This window comes from Montipora capricornis, chromosome 9 (assembly GCF_036669925.1).
Source record: "Montipora capricornis isolate CH-2021 chromosome 9, ASM3666992v2, whole genome shotgun sequence".
Lineage (NCBI taxonomy): Eukaryota > Metazoa > Cnidaria > Anthozoa > Scleractinia > Acroporidae > Montipora > Montipora capricornis.
The window spans coordinates 21,473,819-21,488,818 of NC_090891.1; the positions used below are offsets into that span (position 1 = coordinate 21,473,819).

General features: G+C 39.5%; 1 protein-coding gene across 1 annotated transcript in view; it reads right to left on the reverse strand.

The window, feature by feature from the left end:
- Nucleotides 1–15,000, reverse strand: part of LOC138016688 (sushi, von Willebrand factor type A, EGF and pentraxin domain-containing protein 1-like) — a 71,833-nt gene that overhangs the window by 41,331 nt on the left and 15,502 nt on the right. Inside the window, exons 8-13 of the mRNA XM_068863877.1 lie at nucleotides 12,977–13,225; nucleotides 10,994–11,203; nucleotides 7,822–8,054; nucleotides 6,469–6,808; nucleotides 4,411–4,572; nucleotides 2,703–2,864 (exon numbers count right to left, since the gene is read on the reverse strand). Coding sequence (XP_068719978.1) covers nucleotides 2,703–2,864; nucleotides 4,411–4,572; nucleotides 6,469–6,808; nucleotides 7,822–8,054; nucleotides 10,994–11,203; nucleotides 12,977–13,225 — 1,356 coding nt within the window. The remainder of the gene's footprint in view (nucleotides 1–2,702; nucleotides 2,865–4,410; nucleotides 4,573–6,468; nucleotides 6,809–7,821; nucleotides 8,055–10,993; nucleotides 11,204–12,976; nucleotides 13,226–15,000) is intronic.

Below are 15,000 nucleotides of genomic sequence, written 5' to 3' on the forward strand. Positions count from 1 at the left end.
AAAAAGCAAGGGACCGAATCTCCATAAAAACACCACAGCCTTGAGGTTAGACAAATTTCCTATTACATCAACTCCACTCCAGGATCGCACCGCGAGTTTTGACGGATAAATTCGAAATAATGGTGGGCTTTTTATAATCTTCCCATGCGCTCGCTTCTTTGTGTGGCTACCGCCGTTATAGCTTGATGGCGATCATGATTACATCCTTCACTCTCATTGGACAATTTTAAACACTTGGCCAATGAGAGTACAGAATGTAATATGATCGCCATCAAGCTATAAAGGACCTAGCCACCCAAAGTCGGGGATGGAAGCTGAATAATTGGCCCTCGATTATTCATTATTCTTTGTGTGTTTTGTTCGAATTATTCATTATTCTTTTTAAATTCTTGCAGGTTATTCATTATTCATTGTTGTTATTCATTATTCCACTGGCATAACTGCGTTATTCATTATTCCGGCGTTTTCAGACCCAATTATTCATTATTCATTTTTTATTTATACTCGTTATTCATTATTCATTATTCAGCTTCCAACCCCGAACACAAAGAGGCGAGCGCTTGGAATTTGGAATTTATCCGTCAAAAATCGCAGTGCTATCCCGGAGTGGAGTTGATGTGATAGGAAATTTCTCTTGCCTTAAGGCTGTGGTGTTTCTTTGGAGATTCGGTCCGTTGCTTTGTGATGCGAGAGCAATTTGTGGGACGAGATCGCCGCGAGTCACGAGCCTTTCTTTTCTTTATGACTTGGAAATGACAACTAACAACATCGTAAAAATTTGTAAGCCACAAACCCGTCTATAATGGACACAGTTTGCGCTCCGATTGCACAGAAAAGACGAGGACAACTGTATGTAGAGGTAAGTGAAGTTTATTTCTACATTCACAGCTTATTTTAGCATTTATAAGCTCAAAGTTAATTTTCCCATACAAAGTCCATAAATCGCATACCGAGCTTAGCTTGGGCTGCCTATGGTTTTACACTAGCACAAAAATCTGGCACGGCACTCCGAAATGTCGGTACTGTACCAATGTTTTTCGCGCACGACACGGTAAATTTTTGGACTGTAAACAGAACAAATAGAATGCATATTAGGAACTCGTGCCAGCAATATTAATTATAGGGGTACCGAGTATGCACATCCCTGGAAGTGTGCTCGGCACTCGAAATATCGGTATCTTGCCTCTATTTGGAGTGCCGTGCCAATTTTTGTGCGTGTGTAAAAGGGGTTTAAGATGCAGTGACTCTTGCACTTCAGTAATATTGAATTAGCTTTGTAAAATGAAGAAATATACTAAGTTATTAAGAAAATTATCTCCATTTGTTGCAAACATATTTTAGCACTTTACCTGGAAAGTTCGCTTTTTAAGTTAAATACCCCATGTGTGGTTGGTTTTCAGTTTACGTCATCGCTACCATGTTGGTGGACGAAGACAAAAGATCTCTCATTAGCTTCGCTTGTTCTTCCACCAGCAATTGTACATTGCAGCGTTTTCTTTGTCTCTATATATTGCAAACCACCTATTGCGAGACGAGTTTCTAATAGGCCATTTCTGAGTTCATGTCTGCCTCCTCTTAAAAGCGAGTCTTGGTGCGAAGTTTTTGTGATGGTAATGAACGATTATGGCGATTGTAGGAATTTGCAGGAATTCCTCGCGCTTGTAGAAATTTTCACGAATCCATGCGAGGAATCCTTCAATAATAAGACTCTGAACTTAGTGGCTTCAAGAGCACTGCACCGGCATTACAAAGGTCGTGGGTTTGAATCCCGGTCCGTCTATAAAGAGACAATTATATAAATTGTCTACTTAGTTCGATTATTTTTCCAATTCACCTCTAAACCGCATTTCACAAACATTTGTCAACCAAAGCCAAACTTTCCTTGCTTATCGTCATTGTTCGGAAAACTGCCTTGATAACGACGTGTTTATCCTTGCAGGAAAAATATGACATCATTTCAGGAATCCGTAGGAATTTGTAGAAGTCTACTACCATATATATATGGTCAACGGAAATATTCAATAATTTTGTTACGCTTTTCGCGGTACGTCCGATTATTAGTTTTCTTTACATATGAATGAAAACTACTTTTCATAAGAAAAAGGAGGCAGATATGAACTCGGAAATGGCCTATTTGTGAACAAAACTGAACTGCTTAGCAATGCGAAAATTGTATGAAAACAGAATGCAAAGTTGTTAGAGACCAGACGCCAAATGGCGGGAGAATGTACCGATGCATGCGCTAGTCGGTACATTCAGTCAGTCGTAGGTCAAGAGACAACTAACTTTGCTAGTTTTTATTATTACGGCCTATAAATGCATAACTAAGAAATCAATCGAGGATAAAACAACGAATTTTGTTGACTGTAGTTAAACAGATTTTATATTATGACAAAACTATATATATATTTAGGCCAAGGAGAACTTTACGTAGTAGATAAAATATGAGCGGGAGATCTGTAATGGCGAGACGAAGGAGAGCCATTCTAAACGCCCTCACAGATCGGACGCAAATTATTTTATTGCACTTTAAAAAAAAAACACACCCACAATAAATTATGATGAATACTAATTACCTAACAAGCAGTTGATTTATATTTGGCATGGGGTTTACAAAGAAGTACATGTGACTCAAATAGTACCTGCTGATTGGTCATAACTTTGATGAACAATTAAGTAATTTTACGGCTAATTATACTAACTCCCACAATCGTGAATTCCTTTTGCAGCGTTGGCTACAGTTACAGTTCCACTTGGACAGTTTTCGCAGGCTTTGTTTCTCTCTCCTGATGAGTATGTTCCAGTTGGGCACATGGAACACTTTGCTATGCCAGTTGGTGAGAAATAACCAGGACCACACTCATCTACGGTGAAAAGAAAAACACCATCATGGCGCAAATACCAATGGATCTGTTGCCTTTACAATGGTCGAGAGCCTTGTTAAATTGTATTGTGGGACTGTTTTGGGGGATGCATTTTTCTCATTGCGTGCGCGGAGCAAGAACTCGAGCTGCAAGAAAGCGGTACACCATGAGCTGAGCTTCCTAAACCATCAGAATATTGAACAATGGCAATTTTAAAACGATAGCTCGCTTGCCAAGCAGGAAAGCGAAAAGATTAATTTGATCAAAAGGTCAGTGAGCTCAAGATCGCGGTACATTCGAAGTTTACCCGTAACAACCTAAGTAGTAGTAGCACACGCCTCCCACCAATGTGGCCGGAGATCGATTCCCGGATTCGACGCCATATGTGGGTTGAGTTTTTTAGTTTTCTAATCTGCTCTGAGGGGTTTTTTCCTGGGTACTCCCGTTTTCCCCCCTTCTCAAAAATCAATATTTGATTTGATTTGTTTTGATTTCCGTTGCTTTGTCAGTCTTCCCAATTAGTAGAGCACTCGTACTTGGCCAAATAACCTTGAGACTTAAATGAAGCGATAATTCTTTTTCTTATTCTTCTTATTATTAGTTATAAAGATTTAACCCGAAGTTAATTGTCGTTTGCTTTGCAGAGTAAACGACTGCATGAACAGTACGTAGCTTGTCCCAAAAACAGTCTCATGCACAATGCAATTCAAAAAGACTCTCCATCCTGTTTCAAAGTGACCAATAAGCCGACGTTTTTATGGAACAAATAAGTTATTCATCATGACGGGCGATCTCTTATTCTGCGTCTTCTGCGAGCCACGTGTAACCCACTCGAGAGTTGTTTCGTTTACTTGGTATACGCAACACCAGGTCATCACCGTTTAGCCATGACCTTAACCAGACCCCTAACTACAAAAAGGTAGTACATGAAGTCCTTAAACTTAGGAATAAACCTTGTTATACACATTGTGATGTGTATGCAAAGTACAATAAATCCATTATAGAGCTCTAGTATAATTACATAGGTGATTATTATGCAATAATCACCCAACCGGTTTTTTTCAAAATGGCCGCAAGCCGTTTTGTCGAGGTGACAGACGAAGAAAGTAATAGGCCATTTCCGAGTTGCCGTTTGTCTCGGTTTCGAAGTGAGTTTTGGTGCTCAACCATTATAAGGGAAATGAGTTTGATTTGCATAAGAAGACGCAACTCATTTCCATTTGAATGGTTGTGCACCAGGACTCGCTTTGAAACTGAGGCATGCAGCAACTCAGAAATGGGCTATTGTTTTAAAGAAAATGCACATATTTCAAATCACCGCTGTAATTATACTATAAAATATATTAACCTCGCCTTCGGCGAATAATTGTTAAATATGCATGGAGGACGCTCGTGCGCGATTTTCCCCGTCGCGAAACGTCCAAGTCTGGGACTTGTAATGACACACTGTAATTAACCCATGTTGTGAGTCCAAGGGAAAACAATGAAATGATGCTAAGACTGCGGGTGCAAATCAAAACTTTCGTTAAAAATCATGATCACTTACCCGCACAAGCTGTGAAGTTCTCTTGTCTGGTTCCCAAAGTCCATGTCCCTTCAGGACAAGGTGTACATTGCAAAACACCTCCCCTCTGGTTGTAAGTCCCCTCTGGACACAGCAGACAGTCATCTGTATCACTATCGTAATAGGTTCCAACGGGACATTGAGCTGTAAACAACGTATATCACCATGCAAGTAAGCGACTGCAAACTTTTTGTGTCCTTTCCTGGTGTATCATGTGTGGGTGAACAAATACACACACCTTATTGAATGGTTCAACATATGATACGCGCGGATATTTTGAGAGTTGCTTAATATTTTTCCGAGCCCCGAAGCCATTAAATAAGCCATTCAATAAACCATTCAGTAATGGATTTATTATTCCACTATTACGCAATTTTAAAATATTTTGGCGTCTTCCTGTATTGACTTAGAATCGTATCGATTGCATAATAAGGCACGTTCAAATGACGAAACAAACACAGACGAAACCATTCAAATGTCCTTTATTTGATTGGATAAACGAACTGACGAGCCAAATTCTCGTTCCGTCCGCATTTGCTGCATTCTAAACCGATCAAGCCGGGACACAACATTGTAGTACCGCGTCTCATATTTTGTGCGTTCTCTTGACCAAATATGGTAAACTGGAGTAATAGGGGAATAATCATTGGAGTTATTTGTTTCCTCAAGGCACTCTAAAACCAGAGGGTAACAGATAAAGAAACACGACGTTAAAGCGCAATGTACCTGCCAAGTTCAAAAACACGTGAGGTGTTCGAATCCATATTACCTGACTTTCAAAAGTTTCCCGAGGTCATAGATTCCCAATTTCGCTGCGACAAAATTTCTGAAGGTTCCCGAATCAATGTACAAGTCACACGACCATAACGGGGTCGATACTCGGTCTTCACGCTATTGTCTTATCGTTTATGACCTGAACGCCACGACAAGCTAGCGCCATCCAACGAACTCTTTTGTCCGGGATTATGATTCAGACGCCTGAGAAATTCTCTTTTATGAGTGTAGTCGACGTTTTTGGTCAGCAGGCACGTGACTCACACTTCATTAATGCATCAGTGTTGGAAGGCATACGATAATCCTTTCAGGGGGAATTAAAGCACGTGATGAGTAAGGCAAAAGGGCCAGCCAACACTGCCACTTATTTTATGCCCAGGAATTTAATGCACATCTAGTTTTTATACCCAAGTCAAAGTGTAAGACTTGCTACCTATTTCGAACGGTGAGGTCAGTGTAAGGCTTTGCGTTATATCCTTGGTTAAAGTGAGCGATTCGCATATAAAGGCGTGGGGATGCTCGTCAGAAATTTTGAATTAAGACGGAATCCACCAGAAGTTCGAGTAACAAGTGGACAAAAACCTAGTACCAAGATTATATACAACATATTGCAAACGTCTGTACGACTGTTTTCAATATCTTCTCAAAAAAATCATTTCTAGCAACACCAAACGTCAAAAACTATTGTTGAACTTCGTAAGAAACACTTGAAAGTGCTGGTGAAATGAAACTGATGATGAAATTTTACCTGTGTTTGCACAATTTCAATGAACTTTGAAATTTAATTTTTCTCGTTCCCATGGGAAATTGTTTTCAGTGTTATTTCATGAAATTATTTATATCTTTAGCTTTAAGAAAATGTAAAAAAGAATGTAAAATACTTAGAATTATTCTGGTACCAGACTTTTGTCCACTAAAAACTGAAATTGCGCGGTTTTCTATCGTATTTTGTCTGAAACCCCTAAAGAAGACTAATCTGGGCGTGGCCCAGCCTTTTTTGACCTCGAAGAGAGACCATATTTAAAATGTATTACATATGTTTGTTTATAATTCTTCGCGCGCAACGCTAAAGGAGACCTTCACGGCTACATATAATGACGTTTTTCCCAGAAGTGAGACCAAAATCCGAAATTTACATGCCTTAGCGAGACGACGAACACCCCTATTCTTTTCATATGGGAGTCTCCACCGCGCGAAGGATACCCAGGGTTAAAGATAGTGATTACTCCTTTGCTTTCAACTAGCTATTCATATGGATACACTTACTGCATCTAGTAACGTTTCCTTCCTTCTTATTACAAGGGCAAGATCCTTGACCAGAACAACTCAAATCCCTTTCGTCACATTTTCGCACTACTGCTCCGGAATTCGAGCAATAAGCATCAACTGGGGCAAGGTTGAAATTGTCAACATTATAGTCGACAAGTTCCAGTCCGGAGGAAGCTTGAAAGTCGTGCCAGTTGACGTTGTTTAAATTGTTGTAAATCTCGGTCCTGGTTTCGTTGGCTTTAACCTTTGCCTGATAAAAGGCATCCCTAGCTGCCTGGCCGCTTAATCCTTCCGTGATGTTGTTTTCAGGAAAGATGTAAGTATACTTGATGCTGACCTTTAAAGAGGAATGCATTCATGTATCTTATTATATTTATACTGAATGAATGAATGAAAGAAATGTATATTTGAAGTACGGGTTTTAGACGAAAGAACTGAGTGATCATCACATCTAACTGGACAATTTAAGCAGGTGTCACTTTATAAGTCACAGTTGCTTAAATTGCCCAGTTAACTGCGAGGATCACTTAGTCCTTTCGTTACTTTATACTCAACAGAATATTGTGTTTCTGATTGATCGATGGCAAATGCATAAAAATGTTATAGAGTGCAGTGTAGGAGAAAAGTTGCTATGGAAACACAGCGATGGAAAAATTTACAACAAGTACTACTGTCTTTTGACAAGTCCGTAGGGCTCCACGATACTACAGACTTTTTCCGTTGAGTGCTAATAGTCCCTTTCTAAATCGGTAAGTCGATAATGAGCGAAGAAACCCAAAACCGCACATAAAAGGACTGCCAGCAGTTTAAATTTTCCGTAAAACAGAACAAAACACCTAACAAGCGATTCCTTGTCCATTTTGGTCTGCAAACAGTAAAAACTCTTTGTTCTCGTCTCGAGCTTTTTCTGTTCAATAACGTTGGATAATTAATCGAGAATATTACCGGTTTAGATATCAAGCAACCAATCAAAGGAGCAAGGCAACCTACAATCCTGGACAAAATATTTGTTGAGACACTTCTTCTCCATAGCTAAACCAGTTATTTCCACGTAGTAAATCTTTGTGTTGCGGATCCCCTTCTCTCCTCAAAAAATGTTGAGGGAAAGCTCCGCTCGGTTATTCTCTTTAGCTTCTTTCGCAGACATTCTTTTGGCTCGTCACGCAATCTTGGGGAGGAAAGATTTGCGTGACGCTACAGTGTCTTGGTATGGAAAAAGGGTAAGTGGGTATTTTTGAGAAGAGTCTTAATGATTGTTGTCCATAATTGTGGGGCTTGACAAGTACCTGCGATCATTTTTCCCGTTTGCCGCATCAGAAACGGCTTACTTCAAAGCTCATCAAAACAAACCTCTCTAACGGTAGATCTCCGGCGTCTTCTTGCTACTTGTGTAACATTCCCGCAAAACACTTGCACGGTGTCATGTGAACAGCTAGTAGAATCTAAGCACAACTTAGCAAAACCAGCAATAGTAATAAAACTTGTTTTTATGTTAGCCTGTGTGTTAGGGTCGTTACAATCTCCATCGAAGTAGAAGTAGGCCGGGAGTTGTCCCATCTTCAGTTGGTGGGGAGTATTCGTTACTGTTTGAAAAAAAGAAGAAAATGGAAGATTATAACTTTGACAAAAACAGAACCTTTGGATCTAAAGACAGAATCGTCCTAATTTGCAGGACTGCAACTGTTTTCGGTGCGTTTTGTGTGAATTATAAATAATAAAAGATTGATTGAAGCCATTAAAGAGGCTCGGGCAGACAGCTTCAACATTTGCTTCAATATCCGTTCGATTCTGTTGAACAGTGATGTTCACTTGAAACAGTTGTGTTAAAACAGGTTGAATCGAAGTTGATTCGACGTTGAATGAGTTTAAAAGCGTTTAAACTTTGCTTCGACCGCCATTCAACATTTCTTTTGTTTTCGCAAATGTTGAATGAATTTGAAACCGTTTGCTCCTCTCTTTCAACATTGTTGGATATATAAGCATGCGCACTAATCGGTCTCTCAATGATGTATCATGTCCGTATCTATAGTAACAACGGCGTCTGCAGCCAGGAACTGAATACAAGGCCTCTCGTGAGCTTTGTTGAATCAAATTTTGATGATGTGTTGAAACCGTCTACCCACCTCCGCAGTCAACATCGTTCATTGTTATATACCTAGACTTTCGCTCAACAAAACGAGCACTTTGATTGGTTGATTCTTGGTCACGTGGTCCTGATCAGATTCAAATGTATCCCGACCGCGATGCAATTTCGCAGTTGTTGCCCGCTCCGGATGTTTTACTGCGGTTGTTGCAGGAAAAGTCTAAATTTATATCAAAGCACTTAATGTCTGGTCCCTCGGGAAACTAATTAGTTTTGTTTTCCCTCGAATCCTGATGTTTCCCTCGACTTCGTCTCGGGAAACATGAAGACTCTCGGGAAAACAAAACCAGCTGTTTCCCTCGGGACCATACATTAAGTGTATAATATACTTCAGCATTATTCAACAAAATCATAGTTAATCGAGGGACTGGTTATGAAACCTTAAAACCTTCAAAAGCGATAACAATGAATGTTGTCGCAATCGATGTTGAATTGACCGTGACCCTGCACAATCTTTTGTTCAGTTTGGTCTCGCACGGGTTCCCAAATTAGTCGCGCATAATTTAATCGAAGGATTTGATTGGTTATCGTATCGAAAAAAGGTGTGTTTTTGTGCAGGGCCAAGGCCAAAAATAAGGACAAAAACATCAAACAAAGGAACTTGTAGAGTTTCATAACCATCTCCATGCATGAACTATGACAAAATCAAGCGGATGTTGAAGCCGTTTGCCCGCGAGCATTAACTAAAATATTAAAAAAGAGTGGAGTGTTTCACTAGGGGTTCCATACTCCAATATGCAGATGAAAATTGCATGGTTTCGAGGTGTTCCTCACGAAATAGGAAGCACGAGTTTTCGGTGTAGCTCTTAAAACCAATCACCGACTATAATGTTTTATTTAGCTGCTGGTACAAAAGCTGTAGAGTATGATAAAAAACACTTCGGGTGGAACGTGCCATTTAGGGTTATCAAAGGCAACATTAAACTCTATAATATTCAGTTGTTGTGCAATGTATCTCAGATAATGATGTTTGAGGATGTTTTCAAAAACAGTTAAAATTTTAGAAAACTTCAGTACTTATTTTGTATTTCGATAACTGCAATTTTAGAGTTACTCTACCAACTCTGATAAGGGGCCTGTCGTTTATTAGAGGAGGGGGGCTAGTGCAAATAAGGGGAGGGTCATTAATTGCAAAAATGAAAACGGTCACCAAACAATTAATCAGGGCTTTGGGGAGGGCCATACATTTTTATGTAAACGATGCTCTCCACTAAAATAGAAAAAACAAAATAAACACAGTAAGCACATTAAACTTTAATAAGTATAGAGGCCGCCCCAAGATCACGTGGCGATGGACAGTGGAGAAAGAAATCAGGGAAGACCTGGGGGAATCAAGCTTATGGCAAGGGACCGGCAGATGTGGAGGGAGCATGTTGCTGCCCTACATACCACTTAGGCGTAAAAGGGCATGAGTGAGTGAGTGACAAATGAAGAGATGAAAAACTATATTTCGGCCGCACAAACAAAACTTTAGTATATCTTTAAGCACTAGTGGACTTCTTCCGTGTTTACATAGCCTCATCTAATCACGAGGGGGAGTTGGGAGAATTGGAGACTGTCGATATTCTCCCAACTCCCCCTATGTAAACACGGATTGTACCGAAAAAGTTCTCTCTTGCTTTTATAAAATATTTCACAAAAATAATTCGACAAATGAAGGAAAATGCCGTTTTTTTACTTCTTGATTAAAACATATTTTCTTGATACACGCTCATATTACCTACCACTCAATCAAAACGCGCGTCTGAAACACATAACCAAACAAAATTCGTGTGATTTCACAGCCGAGTTTTCGTACTCTCATCTAAACACAGCGAATGACCAATGAGAGTGTGCGTACTATCCTAATTATTTTATAAACATTCTTATAATCTACAGCAGTTACCATTCACACGCCCTCAACGACTTAAAAAATTAAAAAAATTCGAAACTAAACTTGAGTGGATGTCAATCAAATGTTTCTATGACAATAGTCCTGTTCACTTGGTGGCAGTCGAATTCGTCATGGAGACAATTTAGTTTCAAAACATAAACAATCAGTAAAATGATCTTTTTTTTTGTCAGAACCAACTACAACAATTTTCTGAAATAAAATCAGTCATAACACTACTGTTATTTCAACACATTAGTGTTGGAAAAATATACAAAATTCAGCTCACTAGAATGTGCGCTTGCTGTTATAAACAGAACAAGGTAGAGTTTGATCTTGCTTAATAATTCCTATCATGTCTTTTAGCACGGAAAGGGTCATAATTTTTTTTTATCACAAGAGGGGAGGGTTACAGTTATTCCTGCAAGAAATTGCCCTGGCGCTTAGCTGCTCTTAGCCAATCACACCAGAAACACTAGCCATATAATAATAGAACATATAATACTTACGTGCACAATCCGGCCAAGGAAGAGATGTATCTGCAGTACCGAAAAAATCGGTAAATTGCCACACTCCTGTGGCGCAAATGTATAGCTGTGGAGGAATGGTCACAAAGTCATATCCTCTCTTGCACTGAACTTGGCACAATGGGTCGGAACCAAAATAATTGATGATCAGTGCTCCATTTTCTGGTGGCTCGTAAATCGGGCAAGTTAACTCTGTAAAAAGCACAACAGAAAATCTTAAAACGCATTGATTTGCACTTGTGTAAAATATGGAAATGAGAAAGATGTCAGTATGTCTTAATAAGGACGGTGCCCACTAATTGAAAGGTATTTTTGCACGCTTTTTGAATTTGCGGGAAAGCAGATCTTAACAGGTGTCATTGAAATCCAATAATATTTGTAAAAAGCTTTAAAATACAAAGCAATGTATGGCATTCTTTTCCAAATTGACGCTGAAATATCTCTTACGCATGGTTACACCCAAATTTCTTTTTGGATACGAAGAGCACTTGCTGGGCACTGCTTTCTCCGCATAGTTTTAAACCGAGCAATATCCCTGTATTAGTAAGCACATCCCATAGGAAACCCGAGTATTGCGAGATTCGCAGAACGTATGCGCAGTAACAATAGTAGGCATTATCCTTAAACCATGACAGGATATCTACTACTGGAAATCGTATATTTTAAAGAGAGGTCTTTTTTTTTCGATGCGGTGTCTCGGGTATACTCTCGAGACATTTCGAGTGTTCCAAACAGGAGTCGAAACTATAATAGCTCAACGCCTTAGCTGTAGGAGACGGGAGGGAACTATCCTATCAAACTAGGTTAAGATTACAGATGTACTGTTTCACTGCTGGGATTGAAACTCTCGAAATGTGACAAAAGATGGGGAATGTTAAACCAGAAATGCACGACCATTTTTGGCATCCAACGCGAAGCGTCCCTTGGAGTCTGAACTTTGCTATCTATTTTCCACAACACTTACTTAATTGATCACTCCCCTTAAGGGCTTTTCAGGGCCAATGAAACACAATCACGACTGAACAGAACATTCAACAACAACTGTTAAGAATCCCAGCTTGCCAGTTGGCTATTGACAAGTGCAGCTGAGAAGTTGAACCATGGACTACCAGGAACAAATTCAACCAGTGGTCAAAACGTGTCATGAACCCGGGGTCCCCGGGTCTCAAGGCAAGCGCCCTAACCACTGGGCCGCACTGCTTCCTAAAATAAGGCCAAAGGTTAGCGTTGTTTTTGGCTTACGGTAAATGCAGTTGTTTGGCAGAATTTGGGAGACACTTTGTGACGTTAATTGTCTGCATTCCGAGACACGAATGATGTTGAGGTTGGGGAGAAAAGAAAGGGGACACTGCGGAACGCTTATTGAAATCGGCGTGCAGTCACGGTTCTGGACAAAACAACACGGAAAGCACATTTCGTGATTTTTATGAGTTACAGACAATCGCGATTATTTTTAATTAAATAGATTATTATTTTACATTGCAAAATTTGATAGGTAATGCCATGTATAAAAGTAAAAATATCTGAATAAATTGTTGTTGTTGTTGATGATTTGTGGCCACGAGCGATGTTTTGAAAGTTCTCGAAACTGTGAACATCACGAGTAACCATAAATCAAGAAAAAGCACGAGCAAGTTAATATGATTTTTTTCATTATATGCACAACAAAATTACTTTATCGCTGTTTCCATAGCAACTTCCGTATTCCACGCTATAACCTATTTATGCATTCGTCATTGACCAATCAGAAACGCGATATTCTGCTGAGTATATATTAAGAGTTCTTGTGCTATGCAGTATTAGCTGCACTTTATTATTGAGGGGTGTAATGAAGCAAGAACCAAGAACAGGTCCAATTAATGACTAGTCGAACACTCATTTGTCACTAAGAAACACCGGTCAATGGTAACTTGCTCACTCACTCTGACATTCGATATCGTGACACTAAAAAAACTCAGTACTCACTGGAAAGCCTAATTGCAAAGGAGCAGCTCTTGTCTTCATTGCCAGCTCTATCTCTGACTGTGTAGACGACTTCGGAATTGCTTGGTACTTCGAACAGATCACCATTTGGCCTGGAGGAGCTGAAATCAGGTGGGACACCAGAGTTGTCTGAACAATTGGGCCTCGTCCACGGAACAATGTATTCAATGACTGTCAGGTTGTCCAACACGATGTCCGCTGGACAGTTTGAACAAGAAGGTGGCTCGGTGTCTAAGTAACAAAGGATTAGGCAATGACAGTTGGAAGGGAACAGTGGCTGTACCTTTATGACTTTGTTTAACTTTACTGTCCTCCGTCAGTTGTACGTTTCATGTGTACCTAAGTGCATGATGTAGTTTGTTTAGCTGCAAGAAATTCCACTTGAAACGAACCAGTCATGGCTGTTTTTTCTTTTTTTTTCCCCAAGTTGAACTAAAATAAAGCCAATATTAAAATTGTTCTGACCTATTCTAATACTTAGCTAGAGATTGCTGGGTTCGACGAAGAACGAGCTATTTAGTGTATAATTTCATAGCGAAAATCTTCCTCCGCCGAATAAGTCCGTAACTATCTCAGTCCACCTTGAATAAAATCTTAAATCCGCTCTATTGATCCAATCCATATTATTGAAAATATTCACCGTAAGCTGTTGTAATATAATTTAAAATCTATATATATAAATTAGTGAAAGAGAAGATCTACTGCCAAATATTGTTTGGAAATCGCTCACTTCAAATAGCATCTCAAGAATTAAACCAACGCGACGTGGTTGCAGTGCTGGACGAAAAAAGAAGCATCTATCTGAGATGAGTAGCAACTCTATTTTTCTGAAGTTTTACCAACGCTGAAATTGTCGAAAAATAGTGCCATCAAAAGTCGATCTAATCTACATGACTCATTAAATATTCAAGTCAACACCTTTGCTATCAACAACAGTAATGCATCACCACTGCCGTCGAATTCTACTATTCGATCTCTAAAACATCAGGCACTTTACTGAATTCATGGCTGTCTGCATTGATTGTCTTAAATTCAAGTAGATATGAGGCTGAGCTTGGGGTCAAGGAAAGTGAATTAATTGTACGATCAAATGATATTCAACCAATTGTCACGGCTCATATACACAAGCAACAACAACGACGTGGAGTTGACTTTGGCAATCTAATCATTGTAGAATTCCGCTTCTACAGCTCAAAACTACAATAACACCTAAAAGTAAACCATGTCTAGTTTTGGCGCTTATCAATTGTCGATCATTAAATAAAAACGGATTCAAACTTAAAGATCACGTTGTTGATCATGACTGTGATATTGCTGCGGTTACGGAGACATGGCTGCCTGATAATGATGTAATAGCAAATCAAATCATCGGTGATACCTGTCCGCATGGAGATAGAATGTTTCATACTCCAAGAAAATTGGGTCAACGAGGGGGAGGTGTTGGTTTAATGTTTAAGACAAGTCTGGATTTACGCCGTGTCACTAAAGACGTATTTAAGTCTGATTCAACAACCTTGCTTGGCGTAGAAGTCGATAGTACCCTATCGTTGAAGAACCGTTTCAAAAACACAACAAAATGTTTTTTCTGCAAGTTGCATAATTTATTCAAAAGCAGAAGATTTCTCTTAGAAGACGCTGCGAAAACGATGGTCCACACTTTGATTAACTCCAGGCTAGACTACGGCAATTCAATTTTAAATGGTCTACCCAATACCACCCTGGATTTTCTAGTACGTGTACAGAAGGCAGTGGCAAGATTGATATCAAATAAAACTAAATTTTAACATATCAGCCCAGTTATGAAAGACCTGCACTGGCTCCCTATAAAGAAGCGGATTGAGTATAAGATCCTTGTTCTAACATTTAAATGTGTGCACAACCTTGCACCTGCGTATCTGACTGAACTTCTACACAATCGTATACCAACAAGGGAACTAGAGCTGATAATAAGAATCTTCTGGTAGTACCAAAGGTTAAAAAGTCAACTTTCAGTTGCACAATCCCAT